Source organism: Rhea americana, unplaced genomic scaffold, assembly GCF_003343005.1.
Source record: "Rhea americana isolate MKP2758 unplaced genomic scaffold, rheAme1 scaffold_7, whole genome shotgun sequence".
NCBI classification, from domain to species: Eukaryota; Metazoa; Chordata; class Aves; order Rheiformes; family Rheidae; genus Rhea; species Rhea americana.
In genome coordinates, this window is record NW_028186867.1 from 9,954,216 (window position 1) to 9,968,818 (window position 14,603).

At 35.5% G+C, this 14,603-nt stretch overlaps 1 protein-coding gene across 1 annotated transcript in view; it reads left to right on the forward strand.

Annotated features, from left to right (window-relative positions):
* TMEM131 (transmembrane protein 131) overlaps positions 1 to 14,603 on the forward strand; it is an 83,492-nt gene that overhangs the window by 38,497 nt on the left and 30,392 nt on the right. Inside the window, exons 10-18 of the mRNA XM_085321541.1 lie at positions 648 to 709; positions 6,038 to 6,146; positions 7,880 to 7,988; positions 8,821 to 8,974; positions 9,076 to 9,246; positions 9,610 to 9,720; positions 9,807 to 9,941; positions 10,398 to 10,502; positions 12,138 to 12,224. Coding sequence (XP_085177667.1) covers positions 648 to 709; positions 6,038 to 6,146; positions 7,880 to 7,988; positions 8,821 to 8,974; positions 9,076 to 9,246; positions 9,610 to 9,720; positions 9,807 to 9,941; positions 10,398 to 10,502; positions 12,138 to 12,224 — 1,043 coding nt within the window. The remainder of the gene's footprint in view (positions 1 to 647; positions 710 to 6,037; positions 6,147 to 7,879; positions 7,989 to 8,820; positions 8,975 to 9,075; positions 9,247 to 9,609; positions 9,721 to 9,806; positions 9,942 to 10,397; positions 10,503 to 12,137; positions 12,225 to 14,603) is intronic.

Sequence of the window (14,603 nt, forward strand, 5' to 3'; positions counted from 1 at the left end):
CCGCATACACACTATTAGGGAATAGTAAAGGTGATCTAAATCAAATCTGGTGCTTGATAATTTGATCTCTCTTTTTATTTGAACTGCCRCTTAAAACATTTCTGTCAAACATTTACATTTTTAGTGAAAATTGTATAGTGAAATTGAAAAATTTACAATATACACATGGCAGAAAGCACAGCTGAAGATATCTTTGAAAACTGTAAATGGGTACATCATTCTAGAAAAATAGTCTGTATCTTCTTTCAAAAGAGTGAGTAGCTTCTGAAGTATTTTTTCCATGCAACTTACTCATTTAACATGTAAAGTTTTTTTTTCTATTTTCTTTTTGAAAGGCTCAGTTTCTGGTGAATACTGGTGCATCTGACAACCATTCATTGTAGGATTATTAGCCTGTTCATTTTTTAATGTTTTAGAAATCAGAGTGGTTAACTGAAGCTTATAATGCCTACTGATGCATAAAAAGGCAGTTTTTAAGTGTGTCAGATTCTTTGGACTAGGCATTTTTGACTGTCATATTAATCTAACTTGTAACACTGAACAACAGTTGATTAATATGAAAACAACAGCTAGTGCGGATTATTGTTTGTATAATATTTTTGTGTTAATATACCTAATAGCCWTGTGTGTGTTTTGTTCTTTAACAGATCTGCCAAAAATTTTAAATCTGCATTTATTAAATTCAGGAACAAAAGATGTGCCAATCACAGTAAGTTTTACTTCCTTTCAGTCTGAAACTTTCTACTTAGATTACTTTCCATACAAATGGATCATTCACAGATCACCGTATATTTCTGAATGAGAGACTAGGTGATACGTGGCTGAAAATATAACTTCGTAGTCAGACATGAAATAATCTGCATGCATGGTAAAACTAACTCACTTGCTTTATAGAATCATTTGAACAGTTATTTCAACATTTATGGATTATGTCTTCAATATCTTAGACACTTGAAGTTTTTCCAGTTGAGAACCTTAACTCTGGTTCAGCAAATGAGATTAATCCCCAGGTCTTTGGGATTCTTTGTCTCTGCCATAGACTCCATGAGACTGTATAAAGGTTGTGGGCTAGTGGAGGTCCAACATATTAATTTAAAATGAGCAGAGTAGCTTTCAGCAGCAGATTGTACAATGACTTTTTTTTTTTTTTTTGAGTTTCTCTGCTTTGTACCTTGAAATATGAAAAAAGGCCTGGGAACCTTCTAGAGCCCTCTCCAGTGAGATCACCACAGCTGCAAATAAAGTGCAGACAGCTTTAGAATGCCAGTTTTTTGATTTTTCTATTTGCTATTCTTATCACAGAATTTTGCTTCTATTCTGGTGATCCACTTTCATTCACCTATACCTTTCTCTTATGCAATTATGCAATTTTTCTCATTGCCCACTATTTTTCTCACTTCTTCCCATTCCTCCTCTTTTCTTCTTTGTTTTGCAGATTAGTTGTACAACTAGCTATACTTTTTCCCAGTGCAGTTCAAAAAAGATGTTGAAATGTTGAAAAGAATCCAGAGGAGGCAAGAATGACTGAAGGATTGGCAAACAGGCTTTACTCTGAACTCTTGGAGAGCATTGCAGTATTTTTAAAGCTCCCACCTGTAACTGTAGGGAAGAATATTTTAGTAATAGAGGTCTAACAGAAACAAAACAAAATACTAGAAACTGAGGCGAGACAAATTTAGACTACAAACAGGACACACAGTTTTAATAATAAGAGTAGCATTGCACTATGATAATAGTCCATTGCAATGCTTACTAAATTATTACTCACTGGCAGTTTTTAAGTCAAGACAAACACGTAGTATTATACAAACAGGATTTAATTCATAGAAGTCCTAATACTTATTAGGTTAGTGAGACTACATGAGCCTAGAAGGTCCCTTGTGACCTTTGAAGTTATGACCTGCCTTCTGTAGAGGATGGCTACATGTTCTAATTTAAAGGCTTTTTTTTTTTCTAAAAAGACCAGAAAGTTCTTTACAACCAGAAGATTGGAAAATTTCTTAAATGATATTTTTTTCAGGTATGCCTATTCTGTTATGTCATGGCTATCTTAGATTGGACAGATTTTTGGCATGTGGGTAGTTTGTAAAGCGTGAAACATCTTTCCTGAATACAATGCAAATAACTCTGTGCTCAAGTCATCAGTATCGCTCCTAATATCTGATAACATATTACCTGCTTCTTCAGGAAAAAAAAATCTACCCATTTGTTTAGGCCATGGTTTTTATAGTACCAGAAGATTATCATTTGATGTTATTTGATAACTTCATTTTACAGGTCATGACAGATGTTTTAGGGATTAATTATCCAGTGYATAGAAGCAGTGCATTTGGGGGGTTTGAAGATTTTTAGAACTCACTTTTGCAGTGATAGTTACCTCACATCTATCCAAATATGTTATATTTTTCAGTGTGTCACATAAGGCACTATGCTCTCACATCCTTTTTGATACGAATTAAACACTGTACATAATAACTTTGAAAGCCAATATAGTTACTTTGAGTAAGGGACAATTTTGTTACGATGTTTGTGAACGGTATAACCTTCCCAGCATTTCAAGCACTGTGTGAGTTTCTGCTGCTGTGCCAACCACATATATTTCAAAATGGTCAGCATGGATAAAGAATTTTTGGAAAGAATCTTGTGAATGGGGTATTTCTAGGAAACCTTAAAAATGGATTTCTGATCCTTTGCAGTTAGAGTTTAAAAGTAGTTGAGGCAGAGCTGTCACAAATTTCATCTTAATGTCAGAAGAAAAGGCCAAGGCTATATTTAGCATATATTTAAGCTTGTTGCTGGAAGAACTAAATATCTTCAGGTCATCTGTGCATGAGAGACTGCTAATATTGTTGTTGCCAAAGTTGTAGTTGTTCCGCCTTTAAGTACTTAGTCATGCTGTGGTCCAACAAAGTGGTTCAGGAAAATGAGTCATCTTTTTTTCTTTTTTTTTTTCTTTCAAGCTTTAAAGCTCTTTACAAAATGCAAATAAGGAAGTTCTTCTAGGGTTTTCCCCATTTTTAGGGAGAATTGTGTTTATTTTGAGACTCGATGAACTTATGTCGTGCTGTAACAATTAAACCATGCAATCAAATGTCTGATTAATTTGCTGATTTTTTTTTTTTCCTGTCCCTTCTCTAGAGTGAAAATTTCATGTTTCTTTAATGGAATTTATGCCCATTTGATTACTAAAAGCAAAGGCTTGCTCTTAAATACAAGCTGCAAGTCATCATTGATGTAAAAAGCACTTGGAACTTTAGGAGATCTGTGTATTGTAGATGAGTTTTGTCTGTTTGACAGTAAAAAAGTGTATAAATAATGTATGGATTTTAGTCACAATGCAAATACTTGAGCAGATTTTTTTTTCCTCTTCTCTCTTTAAGCCTGCGAGAAGTAGTTTACTTCCAAGTTTTTAGTCTCCATGTATGAATGCACATATCCAAGACAAAGTTATCAAGGGAAAGTTAACTTAAAGGATGGAATTCAGCAGTAGTTTATTTCCATGGCAGTTCTGGGTGATGCTATATGGTTTTGCTTTATTTCCTGTGAAAGTTAAGTTAGAAAGTTAAGTTAACTACAGCTGAAGGTCAGCTGACTAAWTGACTGTATCTGAAAAAGTGAATAAAACAGTGGAGAGATTGTCACTAAAAGAAGGAACGTTGGTGCTGCTTGCATCCACACGGCTATTTCATCTTGCACTTAGGTAAGCTTGGCTTTACTGTCTGTAAGTAAAAGTCCCTGGCCTGTACTCCTTTTAGAGCCACATCTGGGAATTTTCTGCCAATGTGCTAAGTGGACAAGCTGCAACGATACTTGGGAGCTTGCTGATAGTTGCACAGGATAGTTGATTGTGTGCCAGTGTTTGAGCCCATGCTCTTTTCCTGTTTAGTTTATGAAAATAGGTAGAGCCTGTGAGTTCTCCCCACTTACTCCTGCAGTAGCACAGTAGCTTTCTTTTTCATGTTCTCTAGAATGCTTGAAGTCCATTTTTACGGTTATTGTGTTAAATTTTGAATGTGTTACCACACAGCAAGGACAGGAAGCCTGAGTGGGGCAGTCCATGGGAGATGCATGTGTTAATGAAGCACGTCGACTTGTTACGTAGAGTCTAGTTCTGATGATTTGTAACGTGTATCTCAGGAAACTGCTTTTGCTTGGGCAAATTAAGTGAATTATAATTTGAGGAAAATGAAGTTGGAAAAAAAACAAACTTCCGTAACAATCCTTTCTTTAGGTGTCTTGTTACCGTATTTCCTTTGTATCATATATTCATACAGCAAATAAGAAACGTGCACAATGCAGTTAAGAAATTTTCAACAAAACAGTGCTAAATCCCTTCCTTAATTAAATTCACATTTTGAGTAAGTCTAACTAGGTTATTAAATAGACGTTTTGAGTAAATCTATCTAGGTTTCTTGCACTTGTGTGACTTAAGAGATACACCTCTGAAACCTGTTTGTCTCCAACAGGCTCCTCTTTTTGAATATTTCCAGTTTGGTTTGCTGAATGCAGTCAGTATAATTTCAAACATTATGCTAAAGGCTGTTCCTTAACTATTTCTAGCAGCTCTTTTAATTATTATCCTTTTTGCTATGCAAAAGCTATGAACTTGGATACGGCTTTGGTTTTGTCTGCTTTAAGAGTTCTCTCGGGAGGTTTTTTACTTGTTTGTTTTGCTGTTGTGATTTTTAAGATACCATAAGATTTCAGTTTTGTGATGCAGAATTTCATTAGAAGGAAATTGTAATACTGAATTGACTCCTGAAGAGAGGTATCAAATATCTGTACAACATGCATGTTGATGAAGCTCAGTACAGCTGATAAAAAATACAAAATCTTCTAGTTGAGGTAATAGGTATTATTCATTGGCTGAAATAGTAGTCATGCCTGTGTCCTCTAAAGATCGTGTGGTCTGTAGAACATAGTTCTATATGCAAGATTTTATGGCTTTTGTTTGCAAGAAAGGATAGCTTAGCTTGAAATAGCTATAATTGGTTCCTACCACTGTTGGCTGCCCTGTTTCTCTCTGACCAAGAAAGACTCAGCTGCTTATGAAGCAGGTGTTGGACCTCTGCAGCCCAGTGTAAGGTAAATCAGCACTCGTTTCAGTTTCCYTAATAAAGCATCTTGTAATTTGCAGCAGTTTAGCAGCTGCTACATGAGCAGCTGAGCTGTTCTTGCAACAGAAGACAGCTGGGGAACAGGAACTATGGCAGCCATCCCAATTTTAAGTGAAGTAAGAATAAGAGCATTTGAATGCTTAGATTCCCAGATAGAAACTGGGAATCATCTAGTTAAATCTTAGCTATCTTAGCACTTCACCAGCAATCTTCAAAGACTCTTCCAATATTGACATTCAGAATAGGTAATTCTATGGGTAATAACTGACTGAATTGCTGTTTTAGTCATGCCGAATTCACCTTTTACATTTAAAGTAGTAACCTGCAGTACAAAGGCTGATCTTATAAAACATCATTACAGATTGACTGTAATCTCAGAGTTACAAAATTTGTTCTCTATACAGTTCGCCCCCCTCTGCAGACTTAGCATGGCATCATAGGCAAGCTAGATTTGCTTTGCCTTGTGCATCATCACCATTAATTATACGAGTCAGTTAACAGCTTTGTTAATGAGTCAACCAGAAACAAATATACTCTGAAGCTATTTTAACCTTGCACCATTAAGAATAAAAAATAAGATTTTATTTAAACAAAAAAAGTCTTTTTTCTGTTTCATTAAACAAGCATTTTGTAATTAAAGAAATTAAGAATTTTGTAATTCTGTCCATACTTCATCCAACATTTCCAGAGAGAATTCTGTATTGCTATCTTTCCTCCCTACTGACTACCTGAGTAATTTGTAGGATCTGAAAAAACTTCTATAGTATCTTATAATTCTGCTTTGTTACAGTGAAGACAGACCTGTAAAAACTCAGTAAAAATAATTAGTTATAACAATCACCTTGAATGCATATGAAAATTGTATAGTGTGTTAACAATGATAAATTTACAGATGCTTAATATTTTGATTCTGTTTGCAGAGTGTTAGACCTACACCACAGAATGAAGCTATAACAGTACATTTCAAGCCAGTTACGTTAAAAGCCTCTGAAAGTAAATATACCAAAGTTGCAAGTATTAGCTTTGATGGTATGTACTACTCCTCTCTTCCTGAAACATTTCAAATTCTTCTTAAATTTTAAAAATTGAATTATTTTCCAGTTCTTTTAAGAAATTTGTATTTGTCATCTTGGGGGGGCGGCCTTGAATTGCCCTACTTGGAAAGGGCTTATATTTCTTCTAACTGGTGTTATTTTCAAAGAGATCATTTCTGAAATCACAAACAACAAGTAACTTAAACCAATAACAAATTATAGTGAGAAGAGAAGGAATTCCTAAGCAATTGTGTGTGTGTGTGTGTGTGTGTGTAAAAATGGAATGTTCAATTTCTGTGAAACATAAGCAACGTTCTTATGTTAAAACACCTACTATTTAAAATGCATTATTAGTCCAAGCAGACATCTGTTCTGAGAAATCCTGACAAACCAGGACAGATTCCTCACAATATATACTTAGAAGAGAATATATCGCTTGGATTGCCCTTTGATGTTTTGAAAACTTAAAAAATTTTGGATTCTTTTTTGTTACCCCCAAAAAATGTTTTATTTGGATGTAGATGTAGAACCCTGAAATGCTCTTGAGAATCTTACTGTCAGCTTGTTTTATTTTGCCATCTTGCTTGCATATTAAAGAAAAAGGAAGGAGGGAAGGGTGGCAAAACCATTCACTGTTTCCTTTCCTACAAGGAGATAGAATGTATGGTCCTAGTAACTTTCACTGATACCTTTATGGAAGTGCATTGGTTCCTTTCCCTCCTACATACTGTCACCATAAATATTATGCTGACATTTTGTAGAAAGGCACCTCTGTTTTTATTAAAGATTTTAATCAACTATCAGAGTGCTGTTGACCTACTCAAAAGTTGCAGCTTTAAGTTACTAGCTGCTGCTGTAAGTCTCAGCCTGGATTACTTAAAATTGGAGGTATGTAGATGTAATGTTTTAAATTCAGATTGACTGGTGACTTATCTTCTGTAAAGCAACCAGGCATAACTGATATTTGCTCCTTTAGCTGTCCTAATATATGTGCGGGTGCCTTAAGGATTGGTGGTTTCTTCCTACGAGATTTGAATCTCTTGACTGTGGCATTTCTACCAGAGTAATGCTGTTTGTTCTGTGACCTTGGAACAGACCTGTGGGCTTTATTCTCAGGGCTTATATAGTTTGAGTTCTTACAAGGATTCTGGCTATATTTCTGTAAAGTTTAAACTATCTTTTAATTTATTAAAATGTTGCTGCGTTCTTGGTCCCAAGTCCTGATTGTCTGGTATTTTTAAATAAGGAGTGTAGTCATCTCAAGTTTCTGTTCTGTTGGTGGAGAGATGGATATATATGTGTATATATATATATGTGTATATATATATTTGTGTGTGTGTATATACATATATATATATGTGTGTATATATATATATATATCTGCTTTAAGTGGGGAATTCAGCTCAGCTGGGATCTGAATTATCTTCTGCACATATTTGAGTTATGCTTTGATAGGAACAACTAGACTTCCCTAAGGTAGATAAGCTTACTAATTTGGGCATGTCCCTTAACTGGAGTTAAGGGGGAGGGATTCAGAACTCAGAATAAATCTAGGAAGTGAAAGATCAATGTCAATTCTTTGAAATTTCCTTAAGATCTATTTTCTTCTTCAGTAATGCTTTATTTCTGATCTAGCTCTGTGCTCTTATTTTTCCACTCCTGCTGGTCTAACCTGATAGATCATTTCTTGTCTGCTCTAACAAGCTTCCTGTATTCTTGTGTGTACAGCATCAAAAGCAAAAAAAGCATCACAGTCTTCTGGGAAAATAACCGTTAAAGCAAAAGAAAAGAGCTACTCCAAACTTGAAATACCATATCAAGCAGAAGTATTGGACGGGTAAGCTTACAATTGTTGAACATTGCTCAGAAACTAAATGCTGAGAATTAGCTGATGCAGAGGGAAATTTTAGCCTTTTATGGAAAAGGAGGAGATAGAGAGGTGGTGCGTGTCTTCTAAATCTGGAGCTTGCTTAGAACTACAATTACTAGTTTAAATTTTTCTGTTTTTATATTAGTAAATGAGATAGTCTTAGTAATGCATAAACTAGTTTCAGGAAAAGGATTCAGTAATCTTCCTGAGTTGTTTGTCAGAGTAGCTGAAGGCTCTGGTGAGATCTTCAGAATGCAGTATTGGAAAGTTTTCTGGTTTTGTATTTGCTAGTCTACCACTATAATCTGAAGTGAGGGTAGAGAAAATAGTTCTAAGCAAAATTCTGGGAAAACTGTCAGTACTTTGTTTTTTATTACTGAGTTACAAAGTACGGCTAAATTCTTTCTAATTATAGTTTAAATAGGGTGATAATTTGTTGTCAACAGAACTGACAGTATTTTGAAGGTGAATAAGTAAACTAGTCCTTGCATATCAGAAGTTTCGTGCTGCAGATGCCTGATTCAGATAATATGAAACATATATGTGATTTGCAAAATATCTTAATAATCCAACACTTGTTTTTCGTCCTCCTAATATGTTGAGTTTCATACTTTCTTATCTCAATGGGATTATTGAATAATCTATGTGTCCTTGTAGTGTTAATATATAGTGTCAGCACGCAGTGGAATATGTACCTTTTTTTGCTGTGGGATTGAATCAGTTCTATTATTTCATGTAAGAAGAACAGATTATTTTTGAGGTAGGTCTTCAGTTTTTAATACCTTTTTTCTTTTAATAGATATTTGGGATTTGATCATGCTGCCACACTCTTTCATATCCGTGACAGTCCTTCTGATTCTGTGGAAAGACCAATCTACCTAACAAACACGTTCAGTTTTGCAGTCCTCGTACATGATGTTTTGTTACCAGAAGAAGCAAAAACAATGTTTAAAGTAAGCCCAGTCCTGGTGGAACAGTTTTCCTGATCCTAAATGTTTAAATATGCTACACTTTGTTAAATTTTAACTTTGATCTTCCTTCTTCACTGATTTAGGTCCAGAACTTCAGCAAGCCTGTCTTAATTCCACCTAATGAATCCAGATACATTTTTACACTTCATTTTATGCCTTCCACATCATCTGTTCATATAGATAACAATATTCTACTCATCACCAATGCTTCTAAATTCCACCTACCTGTCCGAGCGTACACAGGGTTTTTAGATGTAAGTATTTTCCTTTTTTTCTGGAGACTTTAGTCTAATTAGAAACAGAACTTTCCAAACTCACTTTTAATTATTTATTCTGCTTGTATGGGAGGATGGCTTTTTAAATTTCATCATGATTTTACAGATAAGGAAAATGTCCCCCCAAAAAACCCAYTTCACCAGTTCTTTTCATAACAGCTTCTGTTACTACTGAAAAAGACCTGTCTGTTCCCTTTGGTTTTATGTAGCAAATGTGAGAACTTTGAGACTGTCACAGTACTGCTGTATTTGATTTTTTTTTAATGCGTTTGTTAATGAGCTTAGAGTTTGAGTATACTTTGTGTGTAAGTTAAGCTAAAATGCCTTTATCAATCTTTCTAGTACTTTGTACTGCCCCCAAGAACTGAAGAACGATTTATAGATTTTGGAATATTGAGCGCAACAGAAGCTACAAGCATTTTATTTGCAATCATCAACAGCAATCCGATAGAGGTAAGGATCAATTCGTTTTTAGTTTTCCTTTTAAAAATTTTACATCAGTGTTGTTATTGAAAATACTATGTTGTGTTCTTTTTAAGCTGGCTATAAAAAGTTGGCATATTATAGGGGATGGTTTGGCCATAGAACTCCTAACAACTGAAAAAGGAAACAGAACRACAATAATTGCAAACCTTCCTGAACTACAAAATGCTAGTGCATCAGATCAGTCTTCAGTAAGTAATCCTTCGAATCCGTTGCTTCAAAATAGGTTTAGAAGGGGGGAAAAAGAAAAAGCCAAATTTTTGTAAGTTTGTGGGGTGTGTGTTTTTTTTTTTTTTTTTTTTTTTTTTTTAATATAGCTCCACTTTAGTAGGGGAGTTTTGTATTTTAAGAAGTTGTGTTATGTTTAGATTAGTTGGATTTTGAAAGGAAAAGATTCAGAGGCTAATCTCCATGGCCTCAGATGATACTAACTATTTTTAAGGGAAGAGTGAAATTTATCAGCACAAGAAGTGTTTATTTTTTGTATTAATCAGTTATGAGATAAAATCTTTTTTGTATTTACCATTGACAGATGTGTCTCAAACAGACCAACTTATAGAAATGGGGGGTTGTTGGATATGTTTCTTTGTGAAGTTTGTTTCCATTTGATGGAAGACAATGGATGACTCTGTTTCTACCATTTACAGGTGATACTAACATCTGGTTATTATGCTGTGTTTAGAGTAAAACTAATAGCAAAAGAACTTGAAGGAATTCATGATGGAGCTGTACAAATCACAACAGACTATGAGGTATATCTATTGTATATTCACTGGTGCTGCACAAATTACATATTTTTTTTTAATGTGAACATGAGAAAGAATAGATTTAATAAGGCAGGGAGGAAGGTGACAAATATCTTGGTTATCTTAATATGAGTTTTTTTCTTAGTGATCTCATATTTTGTACTGTAAGACTTTCTAAACTGGCTGAATTAACTCAGAAAAGTGGTTGGTGAGTATAGCAACTTGTCTTAATTTGTACTGTAAATGATGTAAAGCATGAAGTTTTAAGAACTGTATTAGTGGATGGATTGCAGCTTTAGGGAGATGTTAACCTTGGAGGAAATGACAGTAGTGCTACTCATGCTGTATCTCCTCTGAAGGAATGAAGAATAACTTCCATTATGCTTTTACCTGGCTTTCAGAAATGTCCATTTCAGTCTGATCTGATGCTTTGAGATATTGGGTCCCCATGAGCTTCGATGACATGACACATTCTCAAAGCATCAATGCATGAAATTTTTGGCATGACACATCCTAGCGATATGCTTTTCTGATGCATTGTCAGTTATTAAAATCAAGTATAATTTTCAAAGTTTATAGCAAAAACTCACTGTGAAAGTTGCTTTGGAGAAATTAGTTTGCTGACAATTGATGCAGCAGAGTTCTTCCACTGAGGTTAGTGAAAGAGAAGATCTAGTTAGTTCTCAAATTCATAAGTCTTTCCTGTTGATCCTAATAAATTATTTCCTGAGAGAAAGATTCTAATACATAATGGAACGATATTTAGTATCATTGGGTTATAGCTTTCACTATCTTTGAGTTATGTATGTAGAAAAAAATAAACATGATGTTCATGCTACACTTACAAAGTCAGAAAATGATACAGCTTATTGTGTGATTCTGATGAAGCTATAGAAAATAAGAAATTCTTAATTTTTGCCAGTTGTCTGAGATTTTTGACACTTTTTAATGTGCATGCATGCGTGTGATCCTTCAGTATCAGAACCCCTTTTATTTTCTTGTTTGTTCTTACAAGTTACTCTACCAATACAATAAGGATCTCATTATTGAAATGCTTAGTATTTGCTCTATTTCTGTCCCTTCTGCAATCATTTTTCTAACTCTAATTCTATCTCAGGGTCTTATCATGACTTTTAATGCTTTTTGAAAAGTTTAGTGCATCCTCTTCCCTCATACTCTTTTTTTTTTTTCTCAAACACAACATCCTGTTATCCAACAGAATAAGCCCCATTCAAGTAAGATTAAATGATGTCCTACTGGAGAGCTTATAATTTAACTTTGCTGTTGTGTTCCATGCGAAATGATGCTAAGTGTGACTGAGCAAAGATGTGCTTCCTATTTTTCTGTAGTATTGATGAAATAAACAGCCAACCAATATTTTGATTTGAGAAACCATTTTTAGAAAGTTTTCTTTAATAAAATTTCAAAGAGATGAAACTTGTGATTGGGATTGAGTGCTGAAATGACAATATCAAGTATCTGTTTTGAGTACGATGATCTGTGTTGAAATTCTAATTCATGGCTCAGTGTTAGGTTTATATATACACTTAGAACAACAAAATCCTGAAATTCTAGAATGTTTCAAGTAATGAAACAGACATTTAAATGCTGCAATTAATGTTTTTTTGTTCTTTCTTTCAGATTTTAACTATACCAGTGAAGGCGGTAATTGCTGTAGGCTCACTGACTTGCTCCCCAAAACATGTTTTTCTTCCACCGTCCTTTCCAGTAAGATAATTGGTTCATTAAACATGACATTTTCTATTTGTTCCTTTCAGAAGAGACTGCTTTCTTGAATTGTTGCATGTTGTCCTATTGCTAGAGAGACTGCACTTCTGAATTTTTAAAATACTGCTTGTCACTGTTTTTCTCACATGTTCCAAGCATGAGCTATCCCTACTTCTCTTCTTCTGCATCTGCTTGAATGGAGTCTGCAGTACTGGTGTGGTACCAGATTCGATTCTTTGCAGCTGTGGTCCCTTTGTTATTCTTACCATTTYGTATATGTTGGTACTATGAGCAAGAGAGAAAAATGCAAGAAACAATATATTGCCAGAAACAAAGTCAGCTAATGAAGTGAAGTTTCAGGATGAGAAGTCCTTGATCTCCGTGGAAAGATTATATTACTGTTTCCACACTGGAAGTGCATCTTGAGAGGATACATGACAGAGTACAGGAACAGGAAACCAAGAAAGCTGTGTGACTGCAGCTACTCTGCTGCTCTGCAAAAGTATATAATGGCTGTTCCTGGGAAGTGACATGCCTTTCATCCCTGCTCATGCAGTAATGTTTACTCAGGGAATGCCAGAAGCAACTTCTTTACTCAGGGCTGCATATTCAGGCAGCAAGCCATTATACAAGTTAATATTTTCCTCTCCATTTAGCATTCAGCATAACCATGGGAGCACAAGCAATTGAGCCACAATGTTTTTAGGATTGGCATTTTACACAAGTATACATTTCATGTGGCTTTCTGATGGGTAAAGAATATAGCATGATTAAAAATCTTTGGGAAAGGGATTAAAAACTGAAAGAAAAATAGAAATGCTAGAATAGAATAGAATAGAAAAGGAGATGCAGATGATGTGATAGAAGTTACTTAAGCAATTTTCTGCAAGAATGAAAGATCAGAGATGTGAATCTAACTTCAATATATTTTGAAAAACAGCACTCAAAAAGGAGAGTATTACAGCCTCTACTAGTGATTACTGTACAGGCTCAGGAAAAAATTGAAGAAATATTTGGCTGGAGAATGTGTTATGTTAAAATAACAGAATAGCATCAATCCTAAAGAGTCAGGCATTCTGGAACATGAGAATGGCAAAGACCTGAGAGGCTTGCACCTCTAAGTTGTCTTTGTGACTCGATCTGGAAATCAGTCACTTTCTGCAGATCAGTTTGTGCTCAGTGTCTTATTCATCGCTCTAGTAGGGAGCACTTTTCTGAACAGACTGATCACATCTACGCTGTGCAAACACTTGAAGCAGTCCCTGGCGTGGTGCCTGTTCTGCAAGCCTCTCGCGTGCTGCTCACACCACTCATCCACGCGACCACGTTCTGTTTCACGCTTAGCCTAGCCTAAAGTACTTTAAGTATCCTGCACATTGTTCAGAGCTGCCTTCGGTATGTAACCATTCAGCCTCAGCACCATACTTGGCCAGGAAGATGTTTTCAGGCTTGTCCTGGCGTCGAATAAGGGTCTGGATTTCCTCTGGCTCTTGTTTGGATTCTTTTAAGGCCTGAGGATTTTTACAAGTTTTAAAACGTTCTTTCTGTTTCTTGTATCTCATAGTAATGTCTCTTTTACCTTCCTTACTCCTACTAAGAAATTATTCCCGAAGTGTGCTTATCTGATGGTTGTGAACATATATGCATTTTTCAGTTCACAATTATTTCTGGCCACTTTATAACCATTTATTCTATGTCAGCCCTGTCCTTGAGCTTAAGTAGCTCCCTTCCCTCCTTTTAGCACTTGACTTTACTAAAGATCAGTGTATCTACTGTTGTTTTCTCTTAGTAGGTTTAAAAAAAAAAAGCCATTTTTTCTCACAATCTTTCTCTCACTTTATAGGCTCTGTATTTCCCTGCTCATCATTCTGATCTTTTCCTTCATCTGCAGCAGTCTTTCTTCTGTGAGTGATCACACATTTACATAGTCATCCGAGTAAAGTTTTACCAAATTCCTTTGCAAGTCTTAATCATCTCTAGTGAGAATATCTCAGCTGATCCATGTTAGCCTCAATCTGTCATGAGTTGCTCTTCATGTGAGAGAGCAACTAGAATGTATCGAGCTCTGCCTAGAGGTGGATGAAGACCGAGTCAAGAGCTTGTGGGTAAAGATTGAAAGGCAGCCTAACATGGGGGACACTGTTGTGGGCGTCTGCTGCAGGCGACCTGACCAGGAAGAGGAAGTCGATGAGGCCTTCTATAGACAGCTGGAGGTAGCCCTGGTTCTCATGGGGCACTTAACCACCCTGACATCTGCTGGAGGGACTACACAGCTCTAGGCACAAACAGTCTAGGAGGCTCCTGCAGAGCATCTGTGATAACAGGACCTTAGTAAACTCACTACTAATTTATCCCGTTATCATTTCACATCCCTTTTCA